This window comes from Lissotriton helveticus, chromosome 7 (genome assembly GCF_964261635.1).
Source record: "Lissotriton helveticus chromosome 7, aLisHel1.1, whole genome shotgun sequence".
Lineage (NCBI taxonomy): Eukaryota > Metazoa > Chordata > Amphibia > Caudata > Salamandridae > Lissotriton > Lissotriton helveticus.
The window spans coordinates 984,774,685-984,801,691 of NC_136068.1; the positions used below are offsets into that span (position 1 = coordinate 984,774,685).

The window sequence follows — 27,007 nt, forward strand, 5'->3', positions numbered from 1 at the left end:
TTGTTCGAACAGGGCATAGCTCTTCACCTGAGCTATCTTCCGTGGCCCCATAGGCCTCATTGTCGTCTCCTACCTCGTCGACGACGTCTTCTGTATTGAGCATTTCGAAGTCCGCGTCGTAGTTGGAGTCGATCTCCGCCGCTAGAGTTGAAATCGGTTCTCGATCTTCCTGCTTGTTTGCTTCTTCCCCCTCGAAAATGTTCACCGGGTCAGGGGCCGTCTGCTGGGCCTCCTGGCGCGCCACGCGCCGAAGTCGAATCGTCTTCTTGGAGCAAAAACGGGAACAAGCCATACAGTTGGCTTCGTCGTAATCCGGCGACAGGCACTTGTTGCACACCGGGTGGACATCGATGTGGGGATACTTCGAGTTGCACACGGGGCACCTTTTGAACGGGAACCGTTCCATGATGTGTCGTCGAATAAGTCGGGTTGCGTCGACTGGGCCTCGAGCACCGAAGAGCCACGCGACTCCTCTGGATGTCCGACTCAGGAACTGAGCCGGAACAGAGCTGGGCACCGAACGCAAGACAATACCGACGCTATAGGAAAGGCCTCCGGGCCTAAAGGAAAGCTTCTATCGACTCCGATCTTGAGTGATCAAATATGCATCCGAACACAATGGCGGGAAAAAACAATCTGGGGGTGGAGTCGATGCCCATGCGCACTGTAGTCCAGGGGAGGAGCCACCTATCTCGTGATACTTCGAAGACTCTTCCAGGACAACAATGTGCAATCATCCGGACCCAACACTAGGCGGCGATCTATGCTATAGATATGAATTCAGCAGCCCACATCAGGGCCGGCTCTAGGCATGTGCAAACTGTGCACCTGCACAGGGCCACCAAACCCCAGGGGCCACCACGCCAATATATATCCATAATATATTAATCCTCTGAGGATGGATACATATTTGCGTGGTGGCCCCTGGCAGGGATTTGGCGGCCTCCGGCTCTGTTCCACTTCTTAACACCCGGACCCCCTCCCCTCTTTACTGGCCTGCGCGCTCCGCACCGCCCGGACCCCCTCTTCCGGGCCCCTTACCTATGCTCCTTGCCCAGGGCCACCATGAGCCTAGAGCCGGCCCTGCCCACATGCCTCGAACCACACTGTGGGTTGCCACAAAAGTAAACAACAAGTGGTACTGTTAGCATGTTTAGCAATACTCAGTTTACTGGAATCAGAAGAATTAAGGGCTGAGTCTACTTTTCTGGAAAATGAACACATGGCCAGCAGATCACCAAATGTTTCAGCAGCGAGTATGAAACTCACTGAGTCATCCTGCCGGCTTCAGGTTGATGCAATCATGTGGCATACTCCAGGATGCTTGTCCCAATCTCTAAACAGGGGATGATGCATAGCATGTGAATCTAAACTAGGCAAATGATTCAAAACTACATTCTGTCAATCTCTTTGTTCTGATACCCAGCTTGTAGTAAAATCGTTTTTTTCAGTGAGATAAATGCAATCTTGGCTCTTAGTAGAGCAATCTTGTTTAACCATGCAACAGAGCTAAGAAGAGCACAGACCTCTAGTGTTTATGTGTAGAACCAAGCATGAGTTGTCACTTACCAAGTCTGTGACTATTTCTTTTATGTCCTAACCAGTGAACACATGCAAAAATAGACGTAACAAAGATAGGTCAAACTCATTTCTGTTTATTTCAATTTACACACTTCAGAACCATCGTTCTTTTTCTCAGGTTAGGAATTTGGGGATTAATATTTCTTGCAATAACGAAAAATAAATGGGTAAAGAAAATAAACACTTTTAAGAAATAAATCTTAGCAAATAGATTAAAATTCATATTTTCTTGCTTTAGCAAGAAGAAAACGGTACAAGAAGGATAGATATCTTACTTTAGCTGTATAGATACGATCAGGAAGGACTTCAACATCTTTATGCCGTTTCCGAACTCAAGAAACGGGAGCTACAGGTGAAGTTTCCTGGCTAACCTGCCATGGCCAAAAGCATCCACATTCAACGCTGATAATGGAGACATCTTAATTAACCATTGTCTATCAACTAACAATCAAACCAGGCGAGTGCCCATATGCAGTGGCACCCTGCCAACTGGGTTAGGGAGTTGCCCCTCATACAAGGCTAGCCTTTGCTACATTTTTCAGTGTCCTCTCCTGCCCACTTCATACCCAATTCAAAAAAATCAACTTCCACTCTTAGCAGTGACAATTATTCTGTGAGAAACCTTCACAATGAAAAATACATCTGTCTTTGCTCCTTCTGGTTGGAAGTCTCCGGTCCTAGAGAAACACAATGGGATTCCTTCATGATATGTTGCATATGCCTTGCCTTTGCAAATTGATTTATCTGCCATATAAATTGGAAAGACCAATATGGATGGCAAAATATCGTAATGCTTGTGGTAAGACTGCTGGCACCCCAACGCATTCCACTAAACACTCCTCAGTGGACCCATTGAGACCAGTTTCTGTGACCTTGCCCTCCATGGAGTTATTGCAGCAACTCCAGAGTTAGTAACACCAAAGGCAGATAGAAGGTGTGCATAGGGTGGCTGTGCCCACAGTGAGACCTGCAACATCCTGGCTCAAGTGCTTAAAGTAATCAACACTTCCTTTAGATGCCCTGCTAACATGCCAAGGCAGGCATTTTGGCTGGTGTCCTTCAGGTTTCACCCTGGTCTGGTGTTTTTCCCATTGCACGGGCCAGTTGTTCAATTGCCCAACCCTATGCAAACTAAATTAACATTTGACAACCTTTCTTGGAGTGTTGCACCGGTTGGCCACCTCCCCTACGCTTTCAGACTAGTGCCAGCATTCTAGCAAAACACTTGTTGTTCTGGGCATAGGATGCCAAGAAAATTGGAACTGAGCATAAAAATCCGTACAATGCCCAACATCTCTCTACACAGATAACCAGATGCAGAGTGAAGTTGGAGGAAAGCAAAATATAAATATTTTTATATAGGTTTATATAGGAACACAATACAACAACGTGCTTCTGGAAATAACTGGTCTGCAGGCCTCACATTGGCTGGTGATTTTTAGGAATTGCAGTTCCTGAAGAATCTGCGAAAAGACAGAAAAACATGACATTAGGAAACAAACAATGCCTTAAAAAAACAGACCCAACATTATTACATTTCTTAAAATCCTTTAAAATAAGACCTTCAGTGGAGTGAAGCAACTGTGTCTTAAAGTAATCTTTCTGACAGATTTTTCAAGTATAGGTTTTCATTCCTTAAAAAACAGAAGGGTTTATAGTGGGCTATGAAAGTACCGAACGGCTCCTTGTAGTTATCTCTCATCCAGTATCAAGGACAATCAAACAAATGATGGCCTCTGCAGGGCTTAAACCAACAGAATGGAAATGATCTTTCTAGTGGCTATTCTACCTAACAGAATACCCCGAAGGTGCTAGTTCAGCCAGAACTTCAAAGCCAGGTCCTCCATGACCCGGACCGGCTCATCAGTCAGGTATAGCCCAGCTCCAGTGTGCACAGGCTGATGAACCAATAACTTGGGTGAAACCGGTCCTGGGATGCTTGTGTTTCGGTTCAAAGAGGACCTGACTTGGAAGCTGAGGCTAGACTGTTTCGACTGGAGAAGGGTCAAGACTGATTTGTATATAGCGGAGTCCAAAATGATGTGACCCAAACTGAAATGACTTGGCCAGCTCGCTCCTGATGTGTAAATGTGTAAATGTATTGGACTTGTAAAGCGCACGGCTGCCCGTAAGCGTCCCGGCGCTTGCTTAGGGAACCCGTCCTGGTATTCCCCTGTGAGAAACCCCGGCAGGGTGTCCACAAGGTGAAAGCCAGGCATCCCGCCGCGAGGGGCCGTAGTGGAGATTAAGCAAGCTATTGCCCAGAGTCGCAGAGTGTGACCCCGTGAGTTGAGTGGGCACCAGAGCGAGAATTGTCGAGTCCGTGGAATTTTTGAGCCTGAGACCCGCCGAGGCGGGGAATCGAACCCTGGTCCACGGTCGATCTCAGCTTCCGGGTCTGCCGCCTCTAACCACTGAGCCACACTTCTCCTGATCTTTTTCAGAACTTGGGACAGAAAAGGCAGGAGCGGGAAGGCATACAGGAGTCCATTATCCACTTTTTTTTATTTTAGCTGAAATGCATCTCCTAATGAGTGTCATTTTGGAAAATCCAGCACGTAAAACCTTTGACACTGCAAGTTCTCAATGGTGGTGAAAAAATCAGGCTGGATTTCCCCACCAGTCTGGAGATGGCCAGAGCCACTTTAGGGTATAGATGCGATTTGTAATCTACTAGACGTCACCTGTATAGCTCATCAGCAATGACATTCAAGCTTCCCGCCAACTGGTTCATGGCCAGGGAAATTCCCTGATGCTTCAACCAACTCCAGAGGTGCGCAGCCTTGTTGCTCATTACCGAGGACTCCACACCGCCCTGCTTGTTGCAACACAATATGGCTGTGGTGTTGTACATGTGAACAAGAGCCACTCTCCACTTGATGGATGGCAGGAAAGCAGTCAGCGCTAGACAAATAGCCTGCAAATCCAGTGCTGGACTTGTATCAGAGTCTTCTGATCTCCACTTCCCCCAGATGACCTCCCGAACCCAGTACTGTTGCATCCATCACCACCATCAGCTCCGTGTGGGGAAGGGAAATGGGACTGCTGCTGGATCAACTGCATTTGAGCAGCACCACTGCAAATCGTGAACAGTTTTTTGACATCTGAATGGCATTCAATAGATTTTATCAGTGCTGGGTCCACCAGAACTTCAGATTTCATTACAGAGCCCATATTAGACAACTGGTATAGTCAACCAGGAAGATGCAGGAGGCTAAGAGCCCAAGATGCCTTAGAACTACTCTCCGTGAGATTCAGGTTTGAGGCTGAAGCATCGGGACCCTAGCCTGAATATCCTGGACTCATTGTAGAGGAGGGAAGGATTGAACTGCACTGTATCCACGTAACTCATTGGTCATGAACCACAAAGACTTCAAAAGGTTCGCAGTCGTCTGGAGGTGGTCTACCAGTGTTTGTGGTGAGCCCGCCTTCAGCAGCCAGTCATCAAGATAGGGAATACTGGTATCCCCAACCTCCGAAGGTGTGCTGTGACCACCGTCATCATTTTAGTGGACGCTGAGGCTGAAGGGAAGCCCTGCAAACTGAAAATGCTCTGAGCTTGAACCCCAGGTAACGTTTGCGGGACTGAAGGATATGTATATAAAAATATGAGTTTTGACACCATCCTGTTCCACAAGGCCCCCATCCCGACCTATCAAGTCCACAACAGCCAAGATCTGGGCTAATGTGAGCGGTTTGAATTTGCTCTTCCGCATAAAGACATTCAGAGGTCAAAGATCGAATGTAGGCCTTCATCCTTTTTCTTTATTTTTTGTTTCACCATTCTTTATTAGCAGATTACAACACAACAGTGTATAGGGGTAGGAGGGACTGGGAACATAAGGTACCAGGTGCGCAACGGCCATTGGACTCAAAGGGCTTCAGCTCCCCCCGTCGTGTGGGTCAGCCCGGGATGAGACAGCTTCCCGGGCACATGCACAGCTGCACCAGAGTACTTCACAGGTCTCTTAAAGACCTTTTGCTTGTTAATGAGGCTTTGATGCCCCCCCCTGCTTAGAGCCCCTGCAGCTCCACTCTGACTTTTGCTTGAAGAATCAGCCCCCCCCCGAATTTTTTTTTTAGCCACCCCCGAAATTTGACTCTAGTTGCGCCTCTGTAAGGTACCATATGTGAAACAGTAATACTGTACGAAAAAACACAGGGCAAGAAGAAACCGAGGGGTAGGTGGTGTTCCCATGAGGCAGGGCCCCTGAAAGAAAAGGATAGGCAATATTAAGGAGGACACGCGGGTCCACATCTGTACGTAGAATGGTCAGTGGGATGAGGGGGGGTGACCACAAAAATGTATTATGAGAAATGGAAGTGAATAGAGGAAAAGAAAAAAGGGAATTCATACTTGCATCCACACACCCGGTGTGTGGAGGGGGAAAGGGAAGAGAAGGGGGAAGAGAGAAAAAAGAAAAGATGAGGCAAAGAAGAAGAGAAATGTGGAAAAGGCAGGAGGGGAAAGTGGGAGAAATAGGCCAGCACCTTTAAGGATCATTACCAGATGGGATCTCAAGGGCAATGTCAGTGTGATATAAAATCTGGTCACCCTTTTGGGGACAGGAGCGCTCTTAACTTAGAGCTAGAGGGCTTCATCCTGGAGGAAAGGTGCCCAGGTGAGGAGGGAGGTCTCTGTCGTATCCTGTAGGCTATAAATGACCAGTTCATTGGAGGCTGTCTGATACATTGTTGAAAGTCATTCATCATGAGAGGTGGGAAGAGGGAACCCTAGTGGTGGAGAATGCAGATCTTAGCTGTGGCGAGAGCCGCATGCAGTAGACAGCCCTGAAGGCAGGAGCAGCTCCAGCAAATTGCATGAGATAACAGGCTCGCTGCCCACAGTTTTATGGAAGTTCAGTGCCAGTCATGCCCTGACTTAAAGAGACAGATCTTGAATCGTGCCTCCTGGGCCCCGTGATCCATTGCCTCCAGAAGGTCCGCCCAGTCATCCAGTTCATATTCTGTTTGAAGTCAGGTTTGCCATGTGATACGGAGGCTATTTAGAAGGGGCAGGGAGTGAAGATGGTGGCTCAAAAGGCTATAGAAGCCAGACATCCCCCTGCGGAAGCGGTCCCACAATCTAAGGTAGCTACAGGAGAGGGCTGGAGGACACAGGGCCGCTCACCCAGGTGACAATTGCGTCAATGCTGGAGCTGCAAATATTGTCAGGACTGATGGGATGGGAGACTGAATTCTTAGTGGGGTGCTGCAAAGGACTTAAGGGCACCCTGTTCAAGGACTTGGAGGCTGTAGATGCCTGCCTCCCAGTTCAAAGTCTCACCACCTATATGGAGGCCACAGAGAATGGGCATTTCATTCTTAGTCAGCACAAAGCAATAATGAGAGTAACAACACTCTCCTCTTTCTGAGTCTAGAACCCTCTCTAAAGCGTAATGTGGCTGTTGTAGGAGGGAAAGGGAACAGGGAGGACAGTTGATACTGTTGGTCTTCCCATTGCCTGCCAAACCCACGTCCCTGGTCTTGACATGACTGGGGTGACTGCTGCAGCAGTTGCAGTAATTGTTGCAGTCTAAGTGCTAACCCCCTGGAGTGGAATCTGAATTTTTTGAGCCCAAGCACTGAGACCAAGCGATTGCGCAATGGCTCTGTCCTTAAAATGCTCCAGGGTAGAATCAGATTTTCCACCAAGAAGACACGAGTCATCGAATGGCATATACATGAGAGATGTTTGTATATCTCAAGAACATTCCTTTGGAACACATCCATGCATGGTGCTGAACACAACTCAGTTGCCAACGGCCCTTCTCAGGCAATCAGTAATATGTTTGTCAACACATGTATTTGGCATATGTATTTGGCCTCATCCTGACCATGATGAATTGTTTGAATCAGAGAGGCCCTAAGGTTTTCTGGGACACATGGAAATATCTCACGGACATGACCCAGAGTGCATATGTGTAGTGACGCAATAGATGGACTACATTCACTGATTTCAATGCCAGGATAGCCTAGGACAGCATTTATTTTCCAAATGCCTCAATCCTCTTGGGCTCCCTATACAGAGGAGCCATGGAGAATGAATTGTGTTTCACCTTGCTGTTTGAAGCCTGGGGTAGTTAGTGTGAAAATCATGTTCACCACGTCCAGCATTTGATACCTGGCAACCTGCCTATTCACTGGTGGGCCACAACAGGGCATGTGATCAAGTGTACATCAATGTATCAGTGATGGCTTCATTAAAGGGAAGGACGGGCTCAGACAGAAGTGGTCCAGACTACACAATTTCCATAAGGATATTAGTCTTGGCCACGACTGAAGCCAGCTGCAATTCCACAACCTCAGCTGTCTTTTGGACTACTACTGCAAATGATACACTGTCTTCCATTGATGGCACAAGTGGTGAGTTCATTCCTGTGTCTGGGGAGATACCAAGACCATTAGCCTCTAGTAAATCCATATGAAAGTGGCATTGTTTAATGAGAGGGGGGCATCACTGTCCCCCTCCCCATCATCATCTTCCTCTGACACCTTGTTCAGAGTCAGAGCCAAAAAGATAATTGAGTCAGAGATGGTGCAGCCACCCTGGTAGAAGTACTGGTAGAGAGAATTCTGTATGATGACTGGTTCTGCTTTAGTAATTTTGTAGCATGGAGTCAGTTGAGAACAGGCTTAAGTTTGTTCGGGCTCCGACACTGGGATCAGCCCCACAACTTCTTTTTGCGCTGGCCGCATATGTAAAAACTTCAACTATGATCGTCTCGGTGAAGTTCCTGGAGCTGGAGTAAACGTATGTACTGGAGTTGGTACGGGACTTTGGGCAGGTCCTAAGGGGTCAAATTGTGCCAGAGATGGATACTCCACCAGGAACCCGACTGGAGTCCTCCAAAATGTTTTGATGTGGGAGCTGGATGTAAATGTAAACAAAAAAAGGCAAGACGCAAGACACTAAAGGTATAACACAGGTGACTTCAGGAGAAACTGCGCAAGTTCTATCTAAGGGCACATAGATAGTCTGTGATGAAAGTGAGAATGCCAACTTCAGCTGATTAAGACCCCAACCACATGCAGCAGTCTAGGTATCATGATGTTAGGGCCAAAAGTGTCAATATCCCCATAAACATCAAGTTCAAGAACATTTTTTCTTATGGGTTCACAGACTTAAATTAAGTGCTACGAAAATCAACTGCTGTGTTCTTAGTCCACTGAAATCAGCCTAGCAGATCACACAGGTTCGAATGAATATTCAGATACGCCTGGAGCTATCAAAAGGCCATATTCACCAAAAATCTGAACTGTAATTGGAAAATGTAACTATTTTCAAAATATCTAGATATACCTAGAATTGTCCACATTATTTTGGGAACTTGACAACGCCTAGCATTTTATGCATTTGTATGTTTAGAGAAAACAGCAGACTTAGAGACTGACAAAGCCATATAAAAGGGGGGGGGACTTGCAAGACCCTGTTCTCTATTGACAACACAATCCAGAATGCAGCCCGATGTGGGAGAGAGAGAGGGGTAGGCATGCAGAGTGTCTACTACCCGGGATGTGCCCATGCACAAAGGAGGCTCAGCAGCTAAGAAATTCCATATTAACCTGAAACTCCTGAGAATTCCTGAAACAATGAGAAGGTTTTATAACAGTAACCAGTAATATTGACGTTTTAAAATAGAAACAGAAGGTTTTTTTTTTTTTTAAAACAGGTGATTGATACGCTAAGCAAAAAATAGGCACATTCATGGAAGTGAGGTAGGTATTTAATATACTTGATCAATGTAATATGTCAAATTCGTGCAAACAAATACAAGTGCCAAAGCATTTATGAGCAAGGCTCCCGGTTTGCTCTTTTTATCCGATTTTTATACATAAATAATACATAGTGAAAATAAAGCGTTTCCCGGTCTGAATTTATGTTGACTTTGTAAGACTTGAGTGCAGATATCGTAAAGACTCTAATGCCATCAAGAGCTAAGACAGCAGATGCACTAGGACAGATCTGCAGTTCTCTCCCACTCCCTTTCAAGGTGAAAGGTGGGTGAGCAAGAGCATTCAGATTCCTGGAAAGAAGAGGGCTTAAGAGAGTGTATACGGTAATTATGGTTTTTGAATAGAAAAGGCCAAACCCAGATTGACCAGCATAAGGATTTTATGCTGAACGCCCTGCTTGATAACTGCCCAAAATGAATCTAGGTCATAATTATCTAGTAGGTACAGGGGTGCTTTTGATAAATAAGGACTATTCTTGCCCAATCTTTTTACAAGCTTAGTCTGTTTTCTTCTCCAGACCAACAAAGACATTAATTTTTCGGGTCTTGCTCAAGACACTAATGAGGTTCCTACTGCTGACCCACTAGTATTGCGGATGTGCACGTTGTTTAAATTCAATTCAACAAAAGGAGAGGTAGGGAGAACGTAACAATACACTCTTAGTCCCCAAAAACAGAGTTCAAAACAAGAAAAGAGTGTAAAAAAACTCTAAATTAGACAACCAGAGCAGAGGAGAGGTAAGTATACAACACCAATTAGGTTTGTATAGAAGGCCCTCACTCACCAACCTGGTTGATGACATGCTTCATCATCGGGCCCCACTGGGAGAGGCCGAATGCCTCCCCATTGTGCTTCAACGGCAAATTTACTGCGGAGCGGGTAAAGTGGAATAGTGAGTGCTAGGTGATAGTGTTGGTAGTGAGATTAAAAACGTCTAAATTGTATCAAAAATGATTTATTACTTGATCAATTGGACATATTAAAACAATGTGTTGGAAAGTAAACCAAATAGATTGTTTGGCTGTTTCCAATAAAATTATGAGTGGGTCAATATGTTTCTGCCAATGTTGGTGTCAAATTACCTGGCATTCATCAGGACCTATGGTGGACTAAACCCCGGCGGTATGGGCACGCTAAGGCCCACCCTAACCTAGGGACGTGAAACTGAAAAAGAAATGAAAAACCGGGACCCGGTTACAGAGGGTGCATGCAGGGTTCCAGTGGGTGCCTGGCATCGTGGGCGGTGTGCCGATTTCGCCACCACCCCCCTCCCGCGGTCCATGTGGTGATATTTTCTCACCATTCAAGTGCATTTTAATACAATTTTTGGTCTCCATACCTGAGAGTACCACAAAGGGAATTATTTAATTTCCTTTTCTTGCACTTTTTCCATTTCTTTTTCACTTTCACGTCCCTAGGTTAGGGTGGGCCTTAGCGTGCCCATACCACCGGGGTTTAGTCCACCATAGGTCCTGACGAATGCCAGGTAATTTGACACCAACATTGGCAGAAACATGTTGACCCACTCATAATTTTATTGGAAACAGCCAAACAATCTATTTGGTTTACTTTCCAACACATTGTTTTAATATGTCCAATTGATCAAGTAATAAATCATTTTTGATACAATTTCGACATTTTTAATCTCACTTTCAACACTATCACCTAGCACTCACTATTCCACTTTACCCGCTCCGCAGTAAATCTGGCGTTGAAGCACACTGGGGAGGCATTCGGCCTCTCCCAGTGGGGTCCGATGATGAAGCATGTCACCAACCAGGTTGGTGAGTGAGGGCTTTCTATACAAACCTAATTGGTGTTGTATACTTACCTCTCCTCTGCTCTGGTTGTCTAATTTAGAGTTTTTTTTCACTCTTTTCTTGTTTTGAACCACATTGTTTAAATGCCACAATTATGTTGCAAGTTAGCACCTTTTCAGCTTCTCTATTTTGCATGCATGTAACCATGGCACCACAATGTCTCTATTCTATGTAGGACATATAAGCAAGACTTATTGGTATTGCCAGAAGCATTAATGGACGCCATCATTATACATCTGAACATGCAGCGTCATTTGGTGCACTAACTGCGGTATATCGCAAAAGAACAATTGAACTGTTACATTATACTCCTCGCCTATGCTTTAGGGTAAAGCAACAACCATGTGTTTAATGTGTAAAATATCCTATCGATCTGGCAGGGGTAATGAAAACTAAAACATATCCTTCATTTACTTGATGCAGGCTCTTCAACACAGTTTAATTCCATTGTTGTTGAACAATTATGCCTCTGCTCCAGGACTGCATCAAAATCCCAATTGTATTCCACCCAATCAGGATTTCTCTTCTCAGTTTTCCTGTGTACATGTTGTACCTTTGGTAAAAACTAAAGCCCTCACTGCAGGATCCACATAATCAAAAGCAGAACTGAACTGTCATTTTTAACAAAAAAAAAACCAGAACTTTTCTGTTAAACATCTGCTGGAAAGGTACTACATCAGTATTTCACAAACTGTGGGCCGCGGACCGTTGAGTTATAAGCTGATCTTTCATGGGTTGCGAAAGTCCACACAATAAGTGAAGATGCCTTTACATTTTGTATTTATCTTGTTGTAGTTGTTGTGCTTCAAAGACAGAGGTCAAATGTCAGTCTATGTATGTATTCTGACAAATTAGTGCTTATTTTTTTTCCATGAGGATTGGCGTATACAAACTCCTCTCACTTTGCAGTCAGAGAAAGAAAAGTAAAGTGACATATGTGACAATCTTGCTGGGGTACAGGGAGTGTGAAAGGAAAGGCTGCACAATGTTTTTTTTATAGCACACAACAAAATGTAAATAACTACAAATTAATTAAACACATTAAACAGTTGACAAAGTAAAAATGGAGCACATTTTTTGTCATTCTGAAATGTAATAGGAACAAAGATTTTAACAAGATCAAAGCAAATGAAACACTTTACTTGATGATGCAGACATGAAAAATATTCACTGAAACCCGATTGTATACATTATTATTTGTGTGCAATATAGTTTTATCAGAAAAACTGTCTGTTTGTGAAAATGTAGTGGACATTTCAATAGAAAATGTGCTGTCTGTAAAGAACAGTGCACTGCCACACGATGCTTTAAAAAAAAAATCACCTGCCTCATGTCCATTAAACCTAGGTGTGTTGTGAAACCTATCAACTCTTGCGAAGCCATGCTGTTTGATATAAAACTATCCCCCACCTACAACTTTAGGGGAACACTGATTTACAGACCCCCAGGGACAAGATCTGCGTTTCTTACCAACCTTAGCAATATTACTGAGTCTATAGCATCGGAAGACTCTACCACGATGATGGGAGATTTTAATTTCTATCTAGAGCTTCTCAGTGACAGGGACACCGCCGCCCTCGTATCTGACCTAGACATAATGGGCCTTAGACAATTGGTTAAAACTCCTACCCATTTGGCAGGCCATACGCTGGACGGAATCTTTACGAACGTGGAAGGATTGTGTATCACCTCAGTTCTCCCTATGACCTGGACTGACCATTCAGTCATCTTTAGTAGACTCACCATCAAAGGTCCTCAGAGAACTAAAGCCGCCCCAGCGAAAATGGGCACTTTCAAAGCATGGAATGATATCAATCCCAACGATCTAATGTCTCTTCTCAACTCCACAACTCCGGAATTATCCACTGACCCCATCACCGCAACTAACCAATTCCAAAAATGGTTAGGTGAAGCCACGACTCAGCTGGCACCCACCAAATCAATATCCAAAAATAGAAACATGCCCAAAGCTCAGTGGTATACAGCAGAACTAAAAACTCAAAAACAATTAACCAGGAATAGGGAAAGACACTGGCGAAGAACTTACGACAGTGAAAACAAGGAAAAATATAAGAAAGCTCTCGCTACTTATAAAACAATGTTAATTGCTGCAAAAAAGGATTTTTTTACACGCCACATAGAAACTGCCAAAAATTCCAGCAAACAGTTATATCACATTGCCAAAACCCTCGCTGGCAATGCCCCGGATCTTAACCCACCCCCATCGCAAACACTATGTGATGCTTTATCGGAATTCTTTTTTGCTAAAGTCAACAACATTTATCAAGTATTCAACTCCGATCAGGTTAGTAGTAGCGCCACTACCCCCATGACTACTCCCAGAACCACCATGACCTGCTTTAGTCCCCTCACCACCGATCAGATCAAGGGCATAGTAACAACGATCAAAGCTGGATCCGCCCTGGATCCTTGCCCATCTTCCGTACTTGCCAAGGTATCGGATACAGTAATCCCAATTATTACCATGGTCTGTAATACAATCCTGGCATCCGGATCTTATCCTGACTCACTAAAAAATACCCTGATCAAGCCTCTGCTTAAGAAGCCTGGTTTAGACAAAGGAGAATTAAAAAACTACCGCCCTATAGCTAGCCTCCCTTTTCTAGCTAAGGTCATAGAAAAGGCTATGAACCAGCAGCTATCAGCCTACCTAGAAAACAACAATCTGCTTGATGATACGCAGTTCGGTTTCCGCAAACATCATGGAACGGAAACCGCTCTCATCAAAGCAGCTGACGACATAAGAGTCATCCGTGATCAAGGAGGAACTGCTCTGCTAATTCTCCTTGACTTGTCAGCTGCTTTCGACACGGTTGACCACAAGATCTTGGTCAACCGTGTCGAGAGGATGGGCATTACGTTCACGGCCAGGGACCTACTTGCCTCTTTCCTGGCCAACAGAACGCAGGCGGTCACAGTGGGCCCTTTCCAGTCGGCGGACCTGTCGTTGCCGTGTGGGGTCCCCCAAGGCTCATCCCTAAGTCCGACACTATTTAATATATATGTGTCGGACCTTGCCAGTGTCATCAAAGCACATGGGATGGGCCTAACCTCATACGCTGACGACACTCAGTTGGTGCTGGCTATAAAGGGCGACGGACAAAGGGTGGCAGAGAGATTCCAAAGTGGGATGATTGCTATCGGCGAGTGGATGGCAAAGAACTGCCTAAAGCTTAACTCCGCTAAAACGGAGGTGGTCATCTTTGGTAATCTCTCCCCAGCGTGGTCGGCTACTTGGTGGCCATCGGCCTTGGGTACACCCCCCAGCCCTACGGTCAAAGTCAGAAACCTAGGGGTTACTTTCGATGACCAGCTTAATTTTATGGCCCATGCAAATAAGGTGGCAGCCAACGCCCATTTCAAGCTTAGAATGGTAAGAAAAATCACACCTTATCTACCAGACTCAGCAGCAAAAACCTTGGTCACCTCCTTAGTGCTCACTTCGTTAGACTACTGCAACGGTCTGCTGCTCAATGCTCCGAGTAGAGTCATCAAAAAACTACAGACCGTGCAGAATGCTGCCGCTCGCGTTCTATCAAAAAAAACCAAGTTTGCACCTATTTCAGACACGCTTAAAAGCTACCATTGGCTGTCCATCCACAATCGGGTAAAATTTAAATCTCTGTGTACAGTATATAAATCCCTACAGGATCAAGGACCTCGTCACCTCAAACATCAACTGATTCCCTACAATCCATCCAGAACTCTCAGATCCACTTCTCTTAACCAATTAGTTGTTCAACGAAGTCGAACAGTTTCCTGGGGCGATCGCCGCTTTTCAATCGCAGCCCCTAGACTCTGGAACACTTTACCTAACCATATAAAAGCAAGTCCCACACTTCTCCAGTTTAGAAAAAAACTGAAAACATGGTTATTCAATCAGTGATTCATATTTCCGTACTTCCTGATCAAGGTGAGACCTCAATGCACTTTTCAGCGCCGAGACGCCCAAGGGTAATTGTACGCGCTCTATAAATGGCAGTAAATAAATAAATAAATAAATAAATAAATAACGTTTGTAGTTCTAAAAATTGGGTTGTCATTCTAAAACATTTGGGAAGCACTTCTCTGGATTCTTTTTTTATACATTGCTGTTCCGATTTTAAACATCTTAATAATCCAAAGTTCAATGTTTGGCAAAGTAAAATAAACAAGTAAAATAGAGGTATTGCAACAGAATAAATTAAAGACTACAAAGGCAATAGCTATTTATATTTGTTTGAAAACTAATTTACAAAAGAAAGATCTGTTCCCGGGAATCTGATATTTTAGCAAATGGTTCCACTTCTTCTCCTTAATAGAAATCAAAATCATCAACCAGAAATATATCTTTCCTAAAACCACAACCTAGACTGCAAAAATCCTATTACAATTTGAGTTATAGTCCTTACAAGAAATAAGAATTTGCTGTACTATACATTGTGATCGGAATATTCTGAAGTTTATGGACAGACAAAACACTGGTTTTTCCCATCACATTTCCTGAAACTATCTGGGTCAACGCCATAAGTGGAAGAGACGCTTTGCAGAACTGGAGAGGAGACAAAAGACACACAAACATTGATTTTGGGGGAAGACAACTAATGAGCAAATCCCTTGGATGGATAACGTTTTGCGCTCATTAGTAAACTTGTAATTTGCATGATACTAAACTACAAGGGTGTCTGGCGTATGTCCAACAAAGCTAGATACAGCTTAGATATTTGGGTTCTACAGATACGATAAATTTGCACGTGGCAAATTCAAAGAGAACTAATGTGCACGTTTAGTTGTTACCATATAAATGTGGCATGGATCTAGCAATGCTGGTGGTTCAACTGCTCTAAACACCCATAAGGCACTAGGAAGCTTCTCAAGATGGTAATCAGCATTCACTTTTTACACCGAACGCTTGCTGGTAATTAAAAAAAAGTAAAATATGCAGAAAGGTGAAATTATATTTTACCGAAAAAATCGATATTCCAGGGCTTTAGTGACATATAGCATTACATAAAATACCAGTCTTGAATAAATACCCGAGTCTCTATTCCCAATGCACCTGATTACAAGCAAGTCTGATTGTGGGCTGTCAAGAAGGGACTTCTTTTAGAAGTTTCACGATATGAAAGTATCCTGTTGTCCACAGAGACGTTACACCATACCGAAGACCATAAAGCAATCATGAGATACATAAGTACGGGTTTTGTTCATTTGAACACACTGGGACTGTTCCCTGGGAACTATTTCAGATCACAAAAGCAGAATTTACTCTTACCTGAGTCTTTGGTCATCCCTTGACTCCCATCCCCTCCACAGGGAGGCATATTCCGAGCAATGCGACATGGCAACCACCAGGGGTAGTCAGGCTGTTTTGAAAAAGCAACAACAATGAAACACAATAGAGGTTTCCCAGACTGTAGAATCTGAGCTGATCTTGACAGCATATCATTGTGTGTGGACAACCAGTTAATAATAACTGGATGTCGGATATAAGAGTACATTCCTAGCTCTTTTGTGTGGTCAGCTGCTGGGGAAATGGTCAGTAGAGGAGTAAGGAGTTAGATAAGAGTCAAATATTGGAAGCCACCAAGGCAGAGCAAGCTATCTGTGTAAAGTGCAGATAAACAGCATGTTAGACACAATAAGACATGATATTAAACAGCATTTACTGAACTATGGAATAAGGCCACTAATTTGCCAGGGTCTGTGTGGATAAAACGAGCATACTGCTGATATTCTATCATGCGAAAATGTGGCAACCCAGGGTGCATGTGACTGAACAGAAAGCACCGGCTTTGCAGTGCATCAGCAGAGGTAAATAAGAAATATCACCCAATGACGACATAGTGTTTTTTTTTTCTTTTCTTTTTTCCCTCCCCTCCCCCCCCCCCCCTCTCCCTCAACAACAGAGTGCAAGGATTACACAAAATGAGGTGAGCAAAGAACACGACTGGAGCGGGGTGGTGTGTGAGAAAGGCACCATAAGATAGTGTGTCACTGTCAAGACACACGAAATGCAATTGAGGGTGTGCTGTCGAAGTGTTGCAGAACAAGGTGAATTCCTTGGCTAAAGGGAAGTGCAGGAAAGCACCTTGTAAAAAAGGACAGGAAAAGACCTTGAGAACTAAGACAGAAGTGTATTGTTGGCACACAGTGAGTAATCCCCAGGAAAGAGTCTAGTCATTGTGGAAAAAGACCCTCAAACACCGTCTTCCAGCATATCAAAGAACATGTAACATATTGAAACCAAGCCCCATCTCGTCACTAGGCGGACCTCTCCTCCTAGGCCTGTGCCCTCTTGGAGGACAAGTTAAAGATTTCTTCAAATTAATTCGCTACTCTCGTTTTCCAACACAAGCATCGTCTACACATACTTGGAAACATCAATGTGACGGCAAGTTTGCATAGCAATGAAGGTATAAAATAACTTTTCAATGGTCCCTACCGGAGGGAGGTGTCTGGAATCCTGCACCGGAGGGCGTTCAGCTGGTAGTGCTGTAGGTGGGAAATGGATCTGCCAATCGTCAAAGCCCTGGTACACTGCATGAGGCATAGGTGGCGTATAAGGGTACTGATATGGCGGGTACATGGGGCCAATTGTGCCAGGGTGATGCTCTGGTGGTACCCTTTCAGCCACAACCTGCGACTATTGAAAGAAAAAGAGTAAAGCATTACACCGGTCCTTTGTTGTCTTATGCCAAACAGCTTGTACAGGTAGCAGCTTACACAGACTACAGCTAATGAAAGACGGCTGCTGGCAAAAAAAATTAAGCTTTGGATAAGGGACAAATATGTACAACATGGAATTATGACCTAAGGAACCCTGAATGGCCATAAGAACCCTGGCTTGAATATTCTTCCTCGTTGACATATAGCAACAATTGGTTATTCGTAGAGCATGTTCCAGGTGAAGTACTTTACAAAACACAGTTTGGCCAACATAGATTAGCTACTTGTCAATACCAGTAGGGTTGTATCTTTCATAACTTCACATCCATGCATATTTTTCCCTCTTCGTGGTTCATCCAGCCACAAGCATGCAGAAAATGCCAGTGAACATATGAATCTATGAAATATACAAACTACAAAGGTCATGTAGAAACTGAAGGCAGACAACAATTAAATCTGACTCACAAACATCAGCACACTGCACAACACTTAGTCTCATCTTAAAGAAAAGTTTGTCCCTATAAATAAATTTAAAAAATAGAATTACTTACCGAAACAATAATTATGAATTTTGAAGCTTTTATTGCCTCACATGCAGTGCATAATTCCACCATCTTGTGTCTGCAAGAGGACCGACAAAGCTGTTGTGGGCCTGCTCACCGGATTATGAGTTTAATCCAGGTCAGGCAGGCTGTGCTGAGGTAGTCTCACGCCGGTGGTCTGTTAGGCACATAGGAGAGCCTAAAATGCAGATTGCCGCCGAGAGAGTGCCTGCAGCATGTTCCTGCACGGTGTGGCATACACCGTGTCATGCATGCCACACCGTGCAGGTACAGGGGTGCAATTCCATGGGAGGCACAACATATGCCCCCATGCATGCGGCCCAAGGAACAACAGGAGGCCAAATAACTGATGGATGATGGGAGGATTGTGAAGAGGGTGTTTGGTGGCTTTGTAGTGTATTTTGCTTCTGTTAGTTGTTTGGCTTACGGTTTACCTATATGTGGCTTTATGGAAGATAAGGGTTCTATGTGCATGAAGGAGTTCTTTAATTTGGGGAGGTTGTCAGGAACTTTGGTCTGGCTAAGTATTTTTTACAGTTTGCAAATGGGGGACTTTTTGTCAGAGAGTTCTGGGGTGTTCCATAGGGCTGAGGGTTTCAGTACTGAGGGTCGTATTTTTAGGAAAGCTTTGTATTCTACACATTTCAGTGTTGAGTTGTAGATATCAAGGAATGTGATGGCATCTGATGTGGTCTTGAAGGTTTTAGACAGATTTAAGAGGTCTTCTTGGAGGGCACCCATGGGGAGACCTTTCACACTGTACACAGTTATTTTTTCATTCCTATGTTAATCTCAGCGCAGTGGATTGGTGTGTAGAAATTAGACGGGAATGGCAAAATGAGATCGAGGGTGTTGCCTTTGGAATGCCCACATTTGATTTCAAGGGTGTTAAGCAATATGTTGATGGATTCCTTCCTTGTCTTGGTGCTAGAGTTGTCGGATAGGTTAAAGTTTCTGAGGAAAGAAAGTATTGAAGGCAACATGGAGGAATAGGCTTAGGAGTTCTTTAATGAAGTTCCTGTTGGTTCCAGAGGTTCTGTAGGTCAGGTTGATGGGGGCATCAGAGATGCCGAAAATATGAAGTGTAAAACATCAACAAGGATGGAAGGAATGCTTGAATTCATTTCAAACACTGCCAATCACTAGGGCTGCATGCCAGACCATTGTCTTTTGCCCGCTGTTCCATTCTAAACAGAGACTCGCTTTTTGCAAATCAGTCTTGGTTCTACTCCAATAAGAGGAACACAAGCAAAATCAGACTGGTTTTGACCCACTTAGTTTTCATCATGGAGGTATAGTTTGAGTTCTGTCACACAGTGAGCATGAAGCCAAGTCTGGGCATACCCATCACACTTATGAAGTCTACTGCAATCTAGTCTGCATTCCAGACAAATGTTTTTCATACACCGTGCCATTCTAGACAGAGACTCACCTTATGCAAATCAGTCTTGTTCATGCACCAATAGGAACAGTGGCTTTGCAGTCATTTCACCAAAGGGGCAAACACTGACTTGCATTCAACAGCGGGGTCAATGCTTTTTCTTTTTCCCCCTTGGTGCCCCACCCCATGTCCCAGTTCCCTTTCTCACCTTGTTGACTGGCATTTTGCCACCTGCAACTGCGGCACTGTTTAATTGGGCGCTGCAGTGCTGGTGAAGAAATGCCAGTAAGCAAGAACCACAAAGTCTGTATAATCTAGCCTGAACTTCCAGGCCAGGTCCTCTCTAGATAAGAACACAACCCCACAAGGGCGGCTCCTTCACGTGGGCGTCCGAGCGGCACCGCACTGCTTTCTCGCAGTGCGAGAAGCAGAAACGTAAAATGGTATAAAGACCATTTTACGTTTCTACTTCTCGCACTGTGAGAAGGCAGAAGAAGGGTATGCCGGATTGGGGTTGGGTGGTTGGGCAGGCGGGTTGGGGAGGACTGGCTAGCCCAACGTTATGGGCGCTGACTGGTTGGTCGGCCCCAGGGCAGACCAAACCAGTCATAGGACTCTCTGTTTTCTTCATGTAGGCTGCTGCACAGCCTGCATGAAGAAAACGGCCTCCCCATAGACGCCTGTAAGGACGGCGTCCTAGCCAATCACAATGCTGCCATTGTAGCTTTGTGATTGGTTTAGAGGTTGAGAGGTAGGCTACCTGCTTCTGCTTCTGCTTCCTGTGAGCAGAGAACAGGAGTCTGGGACCGGCGGTGAAGGTAAGTTTTTTTATTTATTACATTTTATTAAATTACCCCCCACCCCGCGCGACCCCTGCCCCCCACCAGCGATTCATGCCGGTCGCAACTACAAACCGAAAAAGTTTTTTACATTCTCAGGTCTTGTCAGTTAGGTAATGCCCAAGTCAAATGGCATAGTAAGCATAAACCCAAGTCTGGGCATACCCAGCACATTTAGGGCATCAATAGCAAAAAACACAACATGGTGCTGGAAGGCATGCATGAACTAACTTCAATCACTGGCAATCACTTGTGGCCACATTTCAGACCATCATTTTTTTCCCACTGGGTCATTGAAAACGTATTCAAATCTGTCTTGGTTCTGCTCCAATAGGAACCGTCCAGTCCGAACTGCCAGGGCTGGCCCCCTGCAGAAGGGACCGCAAGCAACCCCAGACCCGATTTGACTTACTGAGATAACAAATCAGCAATTCTCGGGGCATAAATATAGTCCTGATGAAAACCTGGGACCCCTGTGGGCTTTTTCTAACATGGGCTGAAGCATGTCGATATAGATAGGGGTGTAGGGCCATCATAGCCCATAAGCACTCCACATATAGATTTTCAGCCATACAACAAACACCCATTATTAAAAAAGGCATACCCTTTAGAAGACCCCAGCAGGCAACTACCTTATAGTGCTCCCTGGAATATTGTTGAGCCCATCCTGGTTTTTAGGGATCAGGATGCGACCAGATGATGAAGCATGACACTACTAGAGTGGGCGATGGTCTATAAACAAAAACAATGTTTTCTGGTTCACATGGGTCAACTACCATATGCTTTGCTGTGACGTACATCTTGAATATTCAGGTAGCAAGTTTATAGCATCCTTTTGAAGTGTATAAAAGTATCCCGAGTAGTCCCACTCCCTGTATGTCTGAGCTAGCATATGGAATGCTGACAGTGAATGATGCAAAGGAATGTTGGTATGTGGTCTGAAGTGGAAGCTGCACGAGACGGACAGGATAGAGCCCTGACAGGACCTACCACCTGTTGCTCTAACCTAAGGGTCTAACAAGAAATAAAGAAATTACCTCCCACCTGAGTAGCTCTAGAATCTTGTATGAAAACCCTGCTCTCCTGCTACAACATTTTGGTGACAAGTTGGTAATGACCCGAGTGAAAATGCAGTAAGATTCTGGTGGCAGTTGGGAGCAATTTCTAATAAGGCAGGTGGGCTTTCGGAGAAGGATGATGGCCCTGTGGTCATGGAGAACTTGTTTGGGGCTCTTCAACCACAAATCAACCAGCAAGTGCTGTTGACTCAGCATGCTGGGCAGAAGGAGCCCAGTGAGGAGGCGGGGCATGATGTGGCAAGGATAAGGAGCCTGCTCAGGGGATTTATAAACTGAGGATATGTATGCCGATAAATAGTCCTAAGCTTATGGACAATGTTACGGAGACAGTGTTATGACTAACTGTCTAACAGTTTGCAGATTCAAGGAACAAACACAGAGTGGTAGTTCTTTTTCAGTGGCAGCAACCAAAGTGTGGGCTTCCTCCCCAATGTCACAAAAGGATTTTATCTTCCTTTCTGGATTTTAAGAAACCTCTAAAAACCTGGCTCTTTCACCAAGCTTTTGGAAGAGTGATTTCAACCGCTACAGGGATTTGAGCTGCTCTAACTACCTCCTATATCAAATCATGTGCCTATACACCTTTTGTGATAGAGTGCAGAGTAATAGAACATAATAAAATGACAGCACTGAGAAGGCAGCATGAAGAGACAGGAAATCTCTCTTTAGAGAAAGCATAACTTGGCGAGTGAGCAGTAGGATCTCTCAGTTAATCACACTGTGGTGCAGGCTAGTCCATGCCTTTTGAGGTTCCTTTGTGCTTTTAACCATATTTTATTGCATCTACCATGGAGTGACCACAGGAGACGACACCGCTCCTGGTGCGGAGGTCACCGTGATGGACAAAGGTGTTTTGACAATGTGCAGCACCAGGAAGCTAGGGAATTTGCTCTGTGGCATGTGTTGGTCCTGGAAGAGGATGCCATGTATGTGGACATAGCAGCACAACTTGTTTGTGAGAGAGCCTCACCAATGCTTTGGATTGCAGATCTGGGTGTCAGAGTGGAAATAATGGGTATGTAGACTTTAACATCATGAGGGATAGTAGTAAGCTGAACTTTATTGCAGCCTAACCAATGCCTCCTGGTTAATTTAGAAAGAAAACTAAAACTATCTCCAAGGAACTGGTGATAGAAATCAACCATGTTGTTTGAAGGTACACTGTGTCCTGAACTAATGGGAAATTGAAATATTGCCTGCCTGGCATTTGTCCATTTGCAATGTTAAAAGAGAAATATAGGATATTCAGTTAAGTAACCAGCAAGGCGATTCTGCATTCATGGTGTATGTGCTTCGGATAAGAAATATTAATTGTAGAACTAACTGTGAAACTCATGTTTGGGGAACACGGTTTGGCGATTCTTGCAGATTGGCATGTACCATATACATCCATTTTGAATGCATGTGTCAGGTTAGTTAGTTTCTGTTTAAGTTTTTGTTGCTTGGGAGTTACAGTCCATGCTAATGGTGTGAGAATGATTAGCACTACAAGAGAGGCTGGGGAATTTAAATTATCCACCTGTAAATTGCTTTGGGAGTATGGTATGAGCATTTCCTTTTGACTCCATAAGAAGCCTATTTAGCAGCTCCAGGAAGAGAATGTAGTACTCATCTACGTGTTGTTGTATGGTTATGATATGTTGTGCTTTTCCAAGCAATGCGGTTGTGACAAACAGTAGTACTCTGTCACAAGAGATTTGAATGTAGCTGACTCAATTGTGTGTTGGGGTGAAATCAGTAAGAGTACCATCCTGGGGTGAAATCAGTAAGAGTACCATCCTGTCTCTAGAGGTTAGAGGCTGTATGCAGTGAGGTATGCAAAGTTAGGGGAGGTGTAGAACCATGCCATAAAAAAGATGGACAGAGGAGTTCACCTATATTGCACTAAGTTGCGAAAGAGTAACTTCGTGTCATTAAAACTTGCATGGGCGAGTACTCCATGGATGCAATGTGGAAGAAGGGAAGTACTATATTGCAAGAAGCTGCTATGCAGCGTACCCCATGTGGGGAAAATGTTGGGAAGTCTTACCCTGTGATGTTAAAGGTGAAAGCCACAAGTTTCACTTGAGATGACAAGCTGTACAAACGAGAAGGTTTGATAGATGTCTGGTACAGGAGACAGGGTACGTTTGTTATTGTTTGGTGATCAGTTTTATTCAGTTTCTGTATTATGAAGTGTGAGGAGGAGCAGGATGGACTGGATGTACAAACCGGAATGTCGGAGCATCTTTCCCCATCTCCTCTCATGTTCTTTCAGAGTGTGCCTACGGGGAGCTGGCCCTTTAACTCGACGGGCTTTCCAGACTCTGAGAAGTCACGTGGGCCGGAGGACTTCAAATGGGAGGTTGCCGGGATTGGCCGTCGATCACCTGATCCAACGGACGGAGAACGCCAAGGAAGGACGCTGGCCCGAACCTACTCAGTCCTGCCGTCGGAAAGAATCCTGCCCGAGGAAGAGACAGCGGAGTCGTCGCAAGGAGCAGGGAACCAGAGGACGAAGGAAGATACAGACGGGCAGCCAGACCCTACCTGGCAACGCGACAACTCGAGCCACGGCCCCGGAGGGACGTGGCTCCACAAGGTACGGGGGCGCATTTCCTCAGCGTGGGGTCGCGCATTAGAGGGGACCAGGGGCGGGGAATAGAGGCGGGAGTCCTTCTGGGCCGCGACCGTCCCTGGCATACCGGCTTTGTAAGCGAACACTGGTGAAGGTAGTGGTGTCGACCTCCCCTCACTTCCCCTCAGCTCCTGCGTCACACGTACAAGACCGAGAGCCTTTCCTTACGGGACTTTCTTTTGTTCTTTCTTTTCCTTCGAGCACTGGCGAGAGACCGCCCAACCCTGCTGACAAGGAGACCCGCACTATCGGAATCCCGAGAAGCCAACTACAAATACCAGAATGCATTGTACCGGAAGTCTTGTTGAGTGACTGTCTTACCTAAAACTATAGTGCCATTCTGTACAGCAATAAACCCACTAAACTAGACACTCCTGCTTCCTGGTCTGCTTCTCCACCACCCCACATGAAGTCAATCAGTGTTGTGTTTGAATGGTAGCGTTTGGTGTAGCTTCGGTCCTTGGTTGATGAGTTATTTGCCTTCTGAAGTGGTCTGGTGTCAGTGATTAAATTGCTGGACTACTGTAGTGTTTAATCGTTCTGTTTTAACAACATTTTTGATTATGAGTCTACTGGAAGCTACCATCGCTGTGTTAAGAGGATTCCTGATTTTTTCTGCAGCAGTTTCCAGAGGGTGTAGTACTGGGTGCAGATTGAGTGCTTTCTTCCTCCTGGTACCTGGTCATGCTGGTTTGGTCAGGTAGTACAACTGTTTGTGGGGCATGTTGGAGTGGTGGGCTGCACTGCTGTATGTGAGTGTGTGGTGGAGTGTCTTGTCCTTCTAGGATAATGTGTGTTGCTTGTGGAAAATGGAGAAAGTCAGAAAGTTGAGTTTGTGTTACCTGCGTAATTTAGTAATGTTAGGTTCATGTCTGGGGGTGCTGTCTAGGACAGTTAATGTTTGACAGGTCTTGGTTTGGAGTGTCCCTAAGGAAGTTTTGAGTTAAGGTGATGTATGGTTAAACTTTCTGTTTGTGTTGTTTGAGCTTTGAATGTTTACACTTGGGGATGGCAGGGAAACCTTTTTTCGAAGGAAGCCAGTGGTTTCAGTATCCTGGCTGTCACATAAATGGCTGTCTGCGATTTTACATCCTGCATGCATAAATGTTGTATGTGTTCATTTATGTCCAAGGAGGTCGCAGGTTTGTATGTCCATTGTGCTACGTTTGTCACAGCCTAGTTGTCTTACTTCATTCCTTTGTTGACATGTTCTTTATTTTGTTGTCTGCAGAGGAAGCTAGGAGATAGGGACAGTTGGAGGGAGAATAATGCCTCTGGAGGACCTATCTGATGTTGCTGTACCATAAGGGCCTAAAATGTACTTACCTCATACCCGAAGACCTTCAGGTAAAGAACTCACTTCTACCTGACTGGCTACAACCTCTTGTATGATGAGCCTACCGTCTAGCTACAACAATGCTCTATGATAAATAGTGCATCTGGATTGTGATCAATGACAGACATCTATTTTCAACAGCGATCATGATTGCGGAGTATGTGTTGATAAGGAGAAGGTTATTGGCTTGAGCTACTGGCAGAATGTGTATGTGGATTGGCATTTGATTGAAAGGAAAAGTTGCCTGGTTTTGAAGTGAGTGTGTGGGGGCCGTACAGTGTGTGTGTGATGTACATGTTGATGTATGCTTACCAACGTATGGGTCAAGGATTCTGGCCCTTGGTCTAAAGTCTTTCTTGGCACAACCAGGTGATGACTATCAGCCCTTTGTACACAATGCCTGGGCCCAAAAACAACAAGGGCACAAAGCAGATTGGGTCTGGAAGGTGAAGATAGTTTAAAACCAGTGATAACCGCAGACGTATGCTGGCCTGTGATTGGTCAGAAATGTTGTCAGCTGGATGGGAATGATCACAGGGATGCTTGCTCTATTGTTCTGGATCTTAAGTGAGTACTCACAGATATCTGAAGTTCTGTTGTCAAGAGACTTTTGTGTCTTAAGGCCTGGAAGCAGAGAAAAAGCTGGGTAGGGCCAGGACTTGGGGCTTTTGGCTTGTTAGGCACTCTCTGTACTGTTCTGGGCTGGGCTGTATTAGGAGGGCCGGCTGATACTGAAAGTCCTGTGGTAGTGGTAGATTTCAATGGACTTAAAATAGCTTAGAAGGTGTGGGACAGGGAAGTCAGCTGGTCAGGACAAAGTGTGTGGGCTTGTGGGGCATTTGCTTCTCTGTTCATGGTTTAAAATGTTGTTAACAGCTAAATAATATGCTTCTTTAGCTGTATGCTGTAATCTATTCCAATGCTGAGCATCAATTTAGTAGCCATATTCCCATTTATGAAGTGGGTGACTGAGTAGAAGGAAAGATATTACGAAAAATGGTGTGCTGTGCTGTGCTGCTTGTCTGCACTGAATATTCAGATTGTAATGCCTGGGAGTGATTCAAGGGCATTTATTTTGCAGCATGATATAGATTCTACAGAATGTATCCAATAAAATGGAAGGTTGCTCCTTGCTTGTGTAAACAATGTCTTTTTGATGCCTAGAGCAGCGTCTTGTGATCTGAGGAATGACATAGCAATGCAATCTACCACCTAGTGGAAAAATACCGGTGTTGGTAATATGATCGCTGTTGCAGAGAATCAAATGATGCTAAGAAATTATACGTTTTCATTAACAGCGTTGTCCCATCAGGTAGAGGATATATAGAGACGCCTCTGATGCAAACTAAGGGAAAGCAGTCGGACAACTCTACATCCTGACTTGA

The 27,007-nt window shown here is 44.7% G+C and overlaps 1 protein-coding gene across 4 annotated transcripts in view; it reads right to left on the reverse strand.

Annotated features, from left to right (window-relative positions):
• Positions 1 to 1,639: 1,639 nt before the first annotated feature.
• The window catches only part of TNIP1 (TNFAIP3 interacting protein 1), a 236,128-nt gene continuing 210,760 nt past the window's right edge, over positions 1,640 to 27,007 (reverse strand). For all 4 annotated transcript variants that reach the window (XM_078653618.1, XM_078653616.1, XM_078653617.1 and 1 more), the window contains 3 exons: positions 17,584 to 17,784; positions 16,414 to 16,504; positions 1,640 to 3,044 (listed from right to left, as the gene is read on the reverse strand). In XM_078653618.1, coding sequence (XP_078509744.1) covers positions 3,001 to 3,044; positions 16,414 to 16,504; positions 17,584 to 17,784 — 336 coding nt within the window. In that variant the 3' untranslated portion in view covers positions 1,640 to 3,000. The remainder of the gene's footprint in view (positions 3,045 to 16,413; positions 16,505 to 17,583; positions 17,785 to 27,007) is intronic.